Source organism: Papio anubis, chromosome 1 (assembly GCF_008728515.1).
Source record: "Papio anubis isolate 15944 chromosome 1, Panubis1.0, whole genome shotgun sequence".
NCBI lineage: Eukaryota > Metazoa > Chordata > Mammalia > Primates > Cercopithecidae > Papio > Papio anubis.
The window spans coordinates 105,735,050-105,748,094 of record NC_044976.1 but is presented as its reverse complement, the minus strand read 5'-3'; the positions used below and the strand labels follow the sequence as shown (position 1 = coordinate 105,748,094).

Below are 13,045 nucleotides of genomic sequence, written 5' to 3'. Positions count from 1 at the left end.
CTTAATTAGCAAAAGAAAGGCAAGACTCATTTAACTAAAATTAGCTTGTGGTTTCAAGAATATCCTCCAAAGCAAATGAAAAAAAAAAAAAAGAATATATTAAATACTGGTTAATCTTATTTTTCTTTAAATGCATGATTTTAGCTCATTGCTGTAATTAGAGTTTGAGGCGCTTACATACGGGAGGAATAAAAATCCTTTAGCATCTCCATTTATCTACAAAATACACCAGATTGTACCACTTGGCATTTCATTTTTCACATCTTTGCTGACTCTTCCATCACAATTTCACTAGCTTAAAAACAAAACAAAAAAATCCCTATTTATTCCAATACAGTACTTAATTTCCTATAATTCTTAAACAAAGATGCATAGTACTCCAAGTTTCAAAAAATTAGAGCGACAGTTAAAAGAAAAAAAAATGAGAGATACTCTCCACTGAGGTTAGTCTTTCTCTAAGATAGTCTCACTTTTTCACCCAAAGTAGCAGTAATATAGGGAGGATGATGACTAAAGTTGGAACTTGCTTGAAAAATCAATCTGTTCTTAGCACTGCAAATAGTTTAAACACACACACACAAACACATACACACACACACAAACACACACAAACACACACACACACACACACGATGTTTTCATGTATTTCCTTCAATCTTACAAAGAGTCCAACAATGTTGGAGCTTGAAGACACCTTGTTACCCTTACATGAGTTCTGTGAATACTGGTTGTTTAGGGGTACTAGTATGTTTTTTGACTAAGTAAGTTTTAGAGGCTCTGTCTTCAATAAAATAGAAATGTTTCTTTACCGTAGGACACCTCAGGGTCTTTAATATATGAATATATGTTGTGATTCTCATAGAAGGAAGTATTGGGATCAAAAACATCCCAAATGTTTTTGACCATCTTGGACTTTATTTGAAGAGTACATTCTGAGAAACAGTAAGCTAGTATAAAAATCTCATTTTGTAGATGAGAAGACTCTGATTATGGTAACTATGACCTATTCTGAGCTCACAAAGAATTATTAGCACAACCAGAGTGAGAATCTGTTTCTCTTGTCTCTTAGCCAATGTTTCCTTCTAAAATAAGACAGACAATGATTTTAAAATCCTAATGACTTGTCCTCTATTCTCTAAATATAATTATAGCACAATATCAGTTGTCTTAGGTACCAGTCACAATGCAAGAAAGAGCCAATGTAGTAACTACCCTACTTTTATAATATTCTGGACCAGTAGGGTTTGTGAGGCTCCTGTTTCACATATTTAAAGCCTTTCCATCCATTTTTTCAATGTTTTTTAAGGGGAGTTCAGAAATAAATTTATATGCCAACATAAGTAATTTTTAAATTTTCCTTTCCCCTTTGCTATTTATTAACCTTGTTTAGATGTAGTTTTCGTACCTATAAAAGGGAGGTAGAAATAGCAACCATGAGTTTTTGTGCAGTGCAGTCATTTCTGGTTAAACTAATATACTTAGTTCTAAAAGTGGCTTATTGAATTGAAAATATAGACCCATATTGCAACAGAATCAATATATCAATCCAAACAATCAAATTACTGTGATAAAATTCATGACATTAACACATTTGTTCTTGTATTTATTTGGAGAATGAATGGAAATAGTCTCTTTACTGAACCATTGATCACATAGGTCCCAAAACACTCTTACACTAAGTATCAAACAATGGCCAACATCTCCTAACGTGTTATGAAAAAACTCTGATCCTAGGGACAGAAGGACAGCAAGACGTTGCGAAGACGTATACCACAGATTTAGGATAAAAAACAGGGCTGCAGAAGTTGGTGTATTCCTGCCTTCCATTGTTTGGGCATGCAGATGTAGCTGGAATGTAACTTCCCTTACAAATGCTAAGTTAAATGAGGGAAGAAATTATTTTATTTATCCATTTTGTGGTCTTTTGCTTAAATAACCTTATGTTTGCCGGGTGAGGTGGTGGGCGCCTGTAGTCCCAGCTACTCGGGAGGCTGAGGCAGGAGAATGGCGTAAACCTGGGAGGTGGAGCTTGCAGTGAGCTGAGATCTGGCCACTGCACTCCAGCCTGGGCGACAGAGCGAGACTCCGTCTCAAAAAAAAAAAAAAAAAAAAAAAAAAAAGAGACATCTTTCCTGTAATGACCCACTAGCTTAAAAAATCTATGGCACTAGGGAATTAAGGATAAAGAGACAAGCTCCTAAACCGGATTGTTTTTTCTGCATGCTAATGAATTTCATAATTTAAATGGAGGAATTATTAGATACATTCTCTCCTTATAATAGTACAAACCTCAGAGGAAAATGAGCTGCTTATGCATATATTCTCTTTATAATTCAAGATCTTCTAATGGATTTTAAAAATATGCCCCAAATCAGAATGGCCCTCAGTTGTCCACTTACGATGGGTGCATACCATAAAGTCTTTATTCTAAGTGTTTCCACTGGAGTTAAGTAGCAATATTTTATGTTGCTTTTTAATTTTTAATTATGATTACTATGCTTTTCATTTGAATACTCTTGTTTACTGGACTTCATTCTGCCTTTTAAAAGGAGAGTAAATTAAATTTTAGTGGAATGGTTTAATATCCATTTAGCTTGAAAAAAGGACCTGGCGGACAGAATCATTGGTTACAAATTTACAAAATTTTATTATATGAAAGGGGCAGCACATTTATTCACAATAGTTTCAGAAGAGAGAATGTGGACTTACAGGTGGAAGTTAAAGGGAAAAACACATTGCCCTCACTTGAAGTATGAACTTGCTTAAAATAAGCGAAAGTAGTTGGCCATTTCCAAGTTCATCCATTAAGACATATGACTTGTTTTAGTGTTTGATGATGCCCATTAGTTGAAAGCAGGTGCACATACTAAAAGTTTATGAAGAAATATTGGAGAAAAATTAACATTGAGAAAATTCAGCTTATTTTTGTCTCCCCACGAAAAAATAAGAAGTTATCACCACAATTTGATTTCAGTAGTTAAACACCTAGACTTAACACAATGTGACAAATGAACCCGATCACACATTTGAAAGTTGATAAAAATGAAGTAAGAAGTTAGAGTTCAGATAAACACAGAGCAGCCTGGTGTAATAAAACACTGAGCCAAAAGCCATGGAGTGTGACTCCCAGAACATTCCAAGATGGGCAGAGTCATAAGATGTATTGATTCACTGTTGCTATTTAAAGATGGCTTCTTTGGGAATTTTGGGGGTCTTCTACATATACTGAGCTGACCTCAGGCTGGCGTGACTGTAAGAGCATAATGTTTGGAAAAAGCCTAAGGTTTGTCGTGAAAAACCTGATTTTACCACTTTATTATGTGTGATGTTAAAGAAAAAGTCATGGCACTTCTCTGGTCCTGAGTTTTCGCCTATGCAAAATGGGGTTAACCAACACCTGTCTCACAAGTGTCCTGTAAGCACTAAAGGAAATAAGGTACCTGACAAGAATTTTGTAAATTGAATGCTATACAAATTTAAAGGATTTTTACTCAAATATGAGGGGGGACTATTAGAATGACATTAACTCAATCCCTTCTCTTTGAATTTTCTCAGATTATTTCTTGATTTCCTTCAGAAATTACCTTTTACATAGTAATATTCCACAGGATTCTGTAAATGTTCTATAATGGTCACTTATACCTATGAACAAAAAAAAATCCTCAATATCATTGATTCTCAAAACGTCCACCATCACATATAAGGTAATAATTCTCAAACTTATATTTGAGCTCAAATCTCTCTCTACAACATTAGACAAGTATTTTCAAATCCTTAACTAGAATTTCTACTACTTGAAATGGCACAATAAATTAACTAGCTAAATCATGAATTAACTAAAAGCCTATTTCAGTATTTATTCCCTATTTTAGTTTTGACCCCACCATCCAATTCACTAAGAAGTCTTCCCCAAAATATGACCGGTCAACAAGTTCTACTGACTTTGTAAGCAAATCTGAGACCACTACCATATGATGGCTCCTGTGGAATGTGTAAAGCTTTTCTGGATTCTCCACTTGAGAAATAGGGCTTGGAGCTATAGTTGCTCCACAATTAAGCAATATTATAGCTCTCCAGTCTGCACCATTACACCAGAATAGCCTTTACTACAATTGCCTTAAAAATGTTCCTCACCTGCAGTCAATTAATATGGAGACTCCGTAAGATTTTGGGTTTCTTATGACATAGGAGACCCAGAGAGAAAGACGTAGGAATCCTTCAGCTTCCTGGACATGCTGAAGATCCATAAAGAGAAGATGGTAGGGCATCTTCAGGACTCTTAACTCCATCATTTCCTTACTGCTTGGAGTTCCTTAACATGCTGTGCTGTTTTTAGGTATAATTTGTCTGCCTAGGATATCCATTGTCCCCTGGCTGCTTGGCACAATAAAACCCATATTTCAAGACGTCATACATGTCACATCTTTATCAAAGGTTTTACTGTTCTTTCCAGATTACATTAGTAGCTTCTTCTCTGTTACCACAGCACTTTGAATATTCACACAGTAAAAGCGCTTAACCCACATTATCATCATTTTTTGTTGTTGTTGTTTATAAAATCTGTGTCCCTTCTGGATATCAGCTCCTTAAGAGCAGAGACTATGCTTGGTGCATCTTCATCTGTCTACCATCAAAGCCAGCATCTGTCCCAGAGTGGAGGATAAGTATTTATTGATGACAGAAAGCAAGAAGGTGTTATAAAAAACAGAATCTGTTAAGTGGCAGTAAAGCCCAAACTCAGTAATTGAGACTAATTGGAAAAGAATAAAGGCCAGGCTCAATGCTTAAAAAGTGTTTTTGTGGAATGCCTCTTACCTAAGAGGTAAAAAGTAAATATTTCAGATTTACTTCAGTTGTGGTTATGAAAAAGACTTAGGGAACCTTCAAAATAACTGATAAGCCTTCTCTAATTAGCAAGTCACTTCTGTGGTTACACAGATTTTTCCAGAAATTTAAAAAGTACTCTACTGCTTTTATACTTTTGCATTTCTCCAAGTGTTCTTTTTTACCTGACATCACATCTTTTTGCACTAACCGCGTGGAAGCTGTGCTTCAAGAACATGATGTCAGCTTCACCTTGTTCTAATTACAGCAAATACAAAGGTAGTGACATTCAAAGAATAAGGGTTTACACGTAGAAGCTGGACTCCTGAGAGCGACGTTGGGGGCCTGCCTCACTCCTGGCACCTAGTCATAGTGGCTCTGGCCTTGGCCCTTTGCAGGTCCTGGGATTAGGCAGGGAAGTGTGATTCTGAGCACAGGCAGCCATGAAGTGAAGATCTCACCAAAAAGTTTGTTGAAGTGAAACTTCTGTGCTAATATTCCAAGGCTTCTTTCTTGGAGGTAAACAATGGAAGTAGAAAAAGGAAAAAATACTGTTCACTATTATTACAGTCAATTGCCTATAATGGAGCCTGAGGAGGCACTGCAAGGGATAAGAAATGTGTAATGACCATTGAGAAAAAATGACCAATAATTACCTTTAGGAATATTTTGTTAAAGGGTAAATACTGAAGATGTTGATGGGAGTTTTCCAGGCCACTTTCTTCAAGTTTTTACTGTTAAAATAGAATTTCCACTGTCTTATGGCTAAAATCAGTAACTTGATATGTGGCTGATAGCGTATCTTAAAAATAAATGAGTAGATTACTAAAGATTCATTTGTCTTTCAGATTTACAAATTATTACATTAAATCACATTATTTCCTTGAAACTGTTTACCTCAAAAAAACAATAAATAATGTTGAGTTTATATTCCATAAAATCTATGCAGCTGACAAATACAGTGTTCATTTTTTCAATTATTTTAATTATGGAAAGCTTAGAAGGAAACAAAATACTTAAAAATCAAAGCTTCCAATGGTGTAACTAAAAAAATATTTTGGACATTATCTATATTTAACAGCTTTTGAGTTTAACCCCCTGTCTGTATAAAAAGATGTTCAGAACAAACATCTACTTCTAATTTCTCCTCTCACCCCTCATCTGAGTAGATTTTATTTATGCATTAGATGACCTTTTTGGCCATTAGAACCATCTTGCTTCAGCAGTTAATTAACATAAGTACCATAATTTAATACAGTTAATGCTACTTGATGCCCTTTAATGTACCTTCCATTAGTGATATTATTGTAGTATTACCCTGTAAATTAAAATGAGATCAAGACTAAGAGAGCCGCTCTTTAATTAAGGTACTGGCACACTGCACTCGTCTATTATTCACTGGAGAAAATCACCCTGATTTACTGAAGCAGGACATCCATAAGTCAGAATTAGTCCATGTAGATTATTAGGTTTATTGAACAATGTAAGTACTACGGAGCTGCTGAAATTGCCAACAGCCATGTTGCCTCTTTTTCCTTCATTATCTTAATAAAAACACAATGAAGGGAGTAAATGGAAGCAAAATAAGTATGTGGCAAAAGAGAAATAAATTTTTTATGATGAGATTACACTTTTTTCTTACTAGTAAAATAGGTATCAGATGTGTCACATTCCGAAAAGAACATAAATGCTACATTAGTCTAATGTCAATGAAAACACTATTTTTCCATCAAACAACACTAGCCAGTATAAAACAAACACATGGGCAAAGAAATGGAGAATTGAATCTCACAAGCTCAGTCATCTCAAGCAAAGATCAACTATTTTTGTCTCACAGTTTAAGATTTTAAGGTAAAAAAATTCTGAATTCTCTGTCCCCTATACTATGGATGTTTACATCTGGTTTCCATTCTACTTTCCCAAAATAACTTATGTCAATTTCCACATTATGGTGGGGGTAGGGATAGAAGTAACAAGTTGAAAAATATCATTATCATGATCAGATATAGACCTGTAAAGTCATGTTGAATGTTGCAATCATTTCATGGGATGGTGGGGGCTGGTGCAAGGAACAAGAACTTCAGTTGTATTTTGAAAAGTGTACATTTATGGGATCCTTGAAAAGGAAACTTTAGAACTTTCTTTTAGAGATCATCAATTAATATTTAATCCTTCTGTAGATGATTTGTTATATAAGAGAAAGACAATCTAGATCATTAATCTTACTGAAACTTTCAAGGGTAAAATAATTAGATCAGCTTCTATGCTGAAAGGCCCCTGAACCAGACTATAGCTCAACATTTCCCTTCACTGGCTCCATCATCAGCAGATCTTCTTTACATAACTTAAAAGCTGGAGATACGCCCGAGCCATCAGACCTTGCTTCTTTAGTCCCTCCCCTAAGACAAAAATACTCCAGCCATCTGGTGCCTAGTGCAGTACATGCCAGCATCAGTTCTGCCCTGAGGATTTGGACAAAGTCTGGAGGTGACAGAAGAAGACCTTATGGAAGGGGCTCACCTCTACTGGACCTTTCTCGTTTGCCCAGCTGCTCCTCTTCAGCTTACAGTTGACTGGTGAACAAGAAAAGACAGTGGAGCTGAGTCCAGGGAAGGAGGGAGGAGTCCTCCAAACTCCTCAGAACCACTGAAATACAGTTGGAGGACACGACTAGTCTGGGAGATGGAAGAAATGTGATAGATCTGAAGGGATCTACATTTCCAACACACCACCTTTAGAAGACGGCATGCTTGACAGCAGCTGAGAATGCATAAAAATGCCTTTCGCTTTCAGGTTTATTTTACACTTTCTTTTAAATTATTAGAGGAAACAAAATGAATACTAATAACAAAAATAAGCATCAGCAATAGGTTTTTCCCAACCAAAATGCTTCAGAAGATTGCCTTTTTTACAAGTGGCAAATAAAGGTATTTGGAGAAGCGGAGGAATAAGAATTTGGGCTCAGATTAAGTATTTCTTAAACTGCAAGGAAACTGACCTAGATGAATCTACCGAGCAATGTAGATTAGGATTAAAATCCAAATCTTAGTTTGTTAATTTTTTACCATTATTCATGTAGATGAATAGAATATCTGTTACTTCATTGTGGCAAGCTATAGTTAATAATATCAATATCAGCTATTTTCATATATCATACATCCCCAAGAATAAATCCTGGAAGCTAATAGTCTTTTGCTAAAATGTTCATAAAGATAATTGCTGTGTATTATTATAAATAGCAAACTCAAGTTTAAGGCAACAGCTCCATATTGCCCTGTCATGTACCCTGCTAGTAATACATGAACTATCCTCTACAGCTTAGAACTCACAAGTTCAATATTGTTCTGCTTTAAAGACATATTCGTTATATACCACGAAGACCTTGTTCAAAAGTTTTAGGAAAAGCTTCGCAGATAAAGGCTCTTGATTCTTCCATGAAGAACATGAAGCTAGAAAAAGCTGAGAGTAGATGGCCACCAGTTTCTGCTACTTTTCCACAGCTAAGACTCTGAAACTTTTGACACCACACTACAGTCAAGCCCACCACTCCATTCTGTGTTCCCACTATGGTCTTTACCTTACCAGCAGTGACCTTTCTTCCAGCACACATAGGTAAGGCAAATCTCTGACAGACCAGAAAGTCTCAACACTTCTCCAGTTTCTGAGAACTGGGCTGCCTAAAGGATGCTGGCAGTCAATAAAGTGAATCAATCCTGCCTTATCTGTTTGAATTTTATCAGTAAATATTTAAACCTACATGATATAGACTATTTATATTCTTATCCTCATATATTTCCATTTAAAGATATCTTGGCCTTTTTACTGGGGTGTTATTTCTTTGCTTGCCTTTCCCTTTGCTTCCATTTGCTAGATATTCTGCTCTTACCTTTAGTTTTCCCACTCATTATCTCATGCCTCCACTCCCATCAGGTGGTCGTTTTGATAACATACCACACTTAAAAAGCTGGTTGAAAATCTCTGTGTGGTGGTTCTGGTTCTCATTATTGAAGTTTTTCATTTAAACATCTTCAAAATTCTCAGAAATTTGCTCAAATCTGTCTCTAGTATATTATCAGAACCAAAGCTATCCCTGACTGTGTTTAATTAATGTGTTTAAACTCTGTCCATTTGTTACTGATCTACAAGATGAAGGGAGCCCAACTCAGGTCTATATTTTAAATGCTAGTGTATCTTTTTGACAAAATAATATCCAGAAACATGAAAAGTAGAGCTTGTCCCAATTTAACAAATATTTCCTATATGCTATTGATTCTGATTTAATAAATTTAAAGAAATACAACTCGAATTTCCAGATTTTTTTGTGCAATATTACACAAAACATAAATTGACTATTGTACCATGTTGAATACCCGCTTTGCGTTTGTAAACAATGGTATGTTGTGTTTCTAGTTTTTCAGTTCCTTATAGGGCAAATGGTTTTGCTTCCCCTGGCTTCATTGCCTTAAAGACTTAAAAGGACCTCCCGACCCAGGGAGTTACTTTTTAAAATTCACTTTTATTTAAATTCTGAAGAATCATGCCAGGTTCAGTGACAGCAAGTTTGGGATTACGAATTACTGCTGAGGATGCGGGGTCTTAGAATACCTTCGGAACCTACTTCTACACTAGAGTTCCTGAAGAAAATGTTGCAGTAGAAATTGACAAATGTTACTTTACAGCAGTGAGACACTCTGGCATTTTCTTTGGACACACCCGTTCCCATTGAAGGCAGACAGATTTTCTCTTACCTTCCTCGCACCTTTATGTCTGAGATCGCGTAAAAGTAGCGTGCCAAGTGTAGCTCATCTACAAATATTTCCCCAACGGCTGGTCTTAACAGCCTTATCCTCAGGTCTGTGACTGTAAAGAAATCTCTGAGTTTCTTGGTTGTATCCAGCTGTCCGTAGAGGGAAGCCATATTGCGTAGGCGAGGTCCAGCAAAAAACGCGAACCTGTCTTTGATTTCAAAGTGGATTATTTTGCTATTTGTTGTATACCCTGTTGAGTACTCTTCTGTGCAAATGATTTCTAAGACCGTATGCTGTGATAAATCCTTCACGGATTTAGGATCCATGTGAAAAGCATCTAAGCAGTCTGTGGCATAATACTGATAGGGCTGCCATGTTCGTCCATAATCGAGAGACTTCTCCAGGATCATTTGGTCTGGACGCCCCGATTCAAAGGTAATAACTATGTTGTCTGTTAGCTCAATGGTTTTGCTCCAAGACAGAGTGATGTTAACCTGGAGAGGCTTGGGATACTCCTTCCAAGTGGCAGACTGCCAAAATGTGGAGGGATGTCTTCCTTCAAAATCAAACATCAGCTCAGGGGGGTGTGCCAGCTCAGGGGTACTCGCATCACACTCATTATTGCACATGTAGGGATTACCCTATGGAAGAAGAACAAAAGAGGGTGCATCAAAACACTGGTTTGCCACAAGTCTTGCCATATTGCTGTTGCTCAGTAAGAGGCTAGAAAAGGGAAAAAAAAAATCTGTTTTCAGTAATCATTTTTATTTGCCCTAACTGGATTCTCCTCTTTAATAGCTTTAAAAAGAAAAAAAAAAGCAATATGGTAATTTTCTTGTCTTGTTTCCTTCCATGTGCTTTAAGAAATGAAAACAGTTTATTTATCCCATATGTGTTAGATCCATAACGTGGTCACAGAAGCACAAAGACACTGAGCAACTGTCTAACAGCTCAATACCTCTGCTTCCTCTTAGAAAGATGCTATAGAAAAGCAAGGGAAATTCCTCCCTGCCTGAAGGACATTCCTTAAGAGTACACTTCTTTAAAAAGTAATTTTTCAAGCAAAGCTTTAGAATGAGCCATGAACCATAGATACCTGTGTTCTGTGGGGGAGACAATACCCTCATACAACATTCAGCCTTTTTTTTCCTTTGGCTTTCCCTGAAATCCATCATACTCAACTAGGTCCTTGCTTCATAATGTCTGGTTTTACAACATTTACTTTGTTCACCACAAATTATTAAAATGTGGTACCCTAAAGGCTCTGGGGCTTGGTCCAAATATCTGCCAGTCTACTAGGTAAAGATTAAAGGATTGTTCAGGAAAGTCTTGGGACTGGGAGTGTGCTCCAAGTTATCAGGACAAAAAACCCTACTACTTAATTAGGAGGCTGTGGCAAATCAAACCACAGCCACTTGATGTGTGTGTTACTCAGTGCCAGCCCATAGGCAGTTCTTCATGGATGTTAGTTATTATTATTCTACCTTTAACAAATGCTACTTCCTTCACAGCCATTCAAACAAGAAGCTAGAAATAAATCTCCTAGTTATATTACAAGTTACAACACTGCTTATGCTACACTAAATGGCTACTCTCAGCTTTCATCAGTAGATTCCATGGCAAATGACAAGTTACCAGATTTTTGTTGATTTTTGTTTTTAAGAAAACAAGTAATAGCATTAGGACTCGACTATTCAGGTGTTTCTTATTCTGTACTCAGTTATTATGAGCATGGCTGGGTGAAATGAATTGATCCTCTGACATTGTCCTTGGGCTTCCTTTTGTAATTACAATTAGGTTTCTTTCTTTCTTTCTTTCTTTTCATGAACTGTGAGCTTTTCATCATACCTGTAGGATACAGGACCGAGGTCTCAGATAATGAATTTACACTTTAGATACTGACACTCAGTTACTGGCTGACTCTTATGAAATATAAGATGAACATGAGAGAATTGCTTTGGTCTCCCTAGAGGCAACTTTCTCCTACCTAGTCAGCTAATACTCTCACTCTCTCTTTCCCATTAATGTAACCGAATCCTAAAGTTGGCAACAGGTTTTGGAGATTCAAGCATAATTGTGATAGGGCAGGAGAAAGGAGAGAAGGTACATTATTTGAGGAACAGAACTGTTTTAAAAATACACTCAAGGAATCAGTGATAATGAAAATGTTTCTGTACTTCTCTCTCGAATTTCAATTCCCTAGTCCTGATCCCAGCGTCTGTGGCACTATTTATAGTATCCCCTTCAAAATGAGCCAAGGGGAGGGGGGAAATAAGTTTCTGTCCCAGGTGGAATAAATCACCAAATTTATTATTATTTAAATTCTCTTAAGCATGCCAGAGAGCCAAATGCAAAGCTCTACAAACTGGCAAAGGCTTTTTATGGAGGGCTATAAATATTGTGGAATCTGTCAGGATTTATAAATTCTAAATATATGTAAATGCACATTTTACAGGAAGAGGTCAGATTTACACAAATCACACCTTCATTTGAAATTTACTGAAAAAATATGGTCACTTCAAAATCTGTCAGCATGCAGCCATCTGCACTATCATTAACTTGGATGCTACCATCTTCCACCTGACAAAAGCGTCTTCATCTGAGGTCAGGGGTATGGAAACAAGGGGAAGGGCACTGTGGGATCCACCAAAGTGAGTTATCAGATGTTTCTAATAAATTGTGTTGAAAGATAACATTTGTTTACCTTCAGCACTGGTGTGCAAAGCTTCTCAGATAGGGATAGGGCACTGGGACCACAGGAGATGACACATTATGCTGCTTCTGGAAATTGGTCAATACTAACAAACCTATTTTATAAAATATGATTGAAGAAATCTATGTAAAAGGCTCTCATGCCTATACTCAATAAAAAGTATTAGCAATAACCACCATTTAGTTAGCACTTGTGTGCTGGACACTACGTATATTTTCCTGGGTAATCCTCTTCATTCCTACCTTATAGAAGAGGAAATTGAGGTATAGAGGTGTTAAGTAATTTGTCCAAGGTCACATAATAAAGTCAGTAAGAGGCAGAGACGAGACTGGTGCCTCTTACCCCTTCCCTGGCTTGCTGAATTCCCAAGTCACTGGAGTTCCCTCTGTTGTAGCCCTGTTGTAGAAACAGGATTGGCTGGTAGAAAGGAAATGTCTAAGACCAAGTGATTCAGGAAACACAGCCTAATCTTGTCTTGGAGAGTCCTAATGAATGTTATCATAATCTGAGATATCTTGAAATTAAGAACCTTGTTTAACTTCACATGACACCTAGTTTCATAGATTTATGACCACGGAGTCTGTTTCTAGTTTAGTAACTCCTGTTCATATTCTACAGAAGTCGTATCCTGGAGGGCCTCCTTAGAGATTCTCTGCTTTGTATCACTCGATATTGTAAACATGTGGAGGCCAAACAGCACTACACAACCCAGTTTTCGTCCTTTAATAAAGGCATAGCTACAGAAAGCACCAGGTCTGTT

At 36.8% G+C, this 13,045-nt stretch overlaps 1 protein-coding gene across 11 annotated transcripts in view; it reads right to left on the bottom strand.

The window, feature by feature from the left end:
• The window catches only part of NTNG1 (netrin G1), a 354,404-nt gene that overhangs the window by 156,613 nt on the left and 184,746 nt on the right, over nucleotides 1–13,045 (bottom strand). For all 11 annotated transcript variants that reach the window (XM_017945308.3, XM_017945319.3, XM_017945323.3 and 8 more), the window contains one exon: nucleotides 9,573–10,213. In XM_017945308.3, the coding sequence (XP_017800797.1) occupies nucleotides 9,573–10,213 (641 nt within the window). The remainder of the gene's footprint in view (nucleotides 1–9,572; nucleotides 10,214–13,045) is intronic.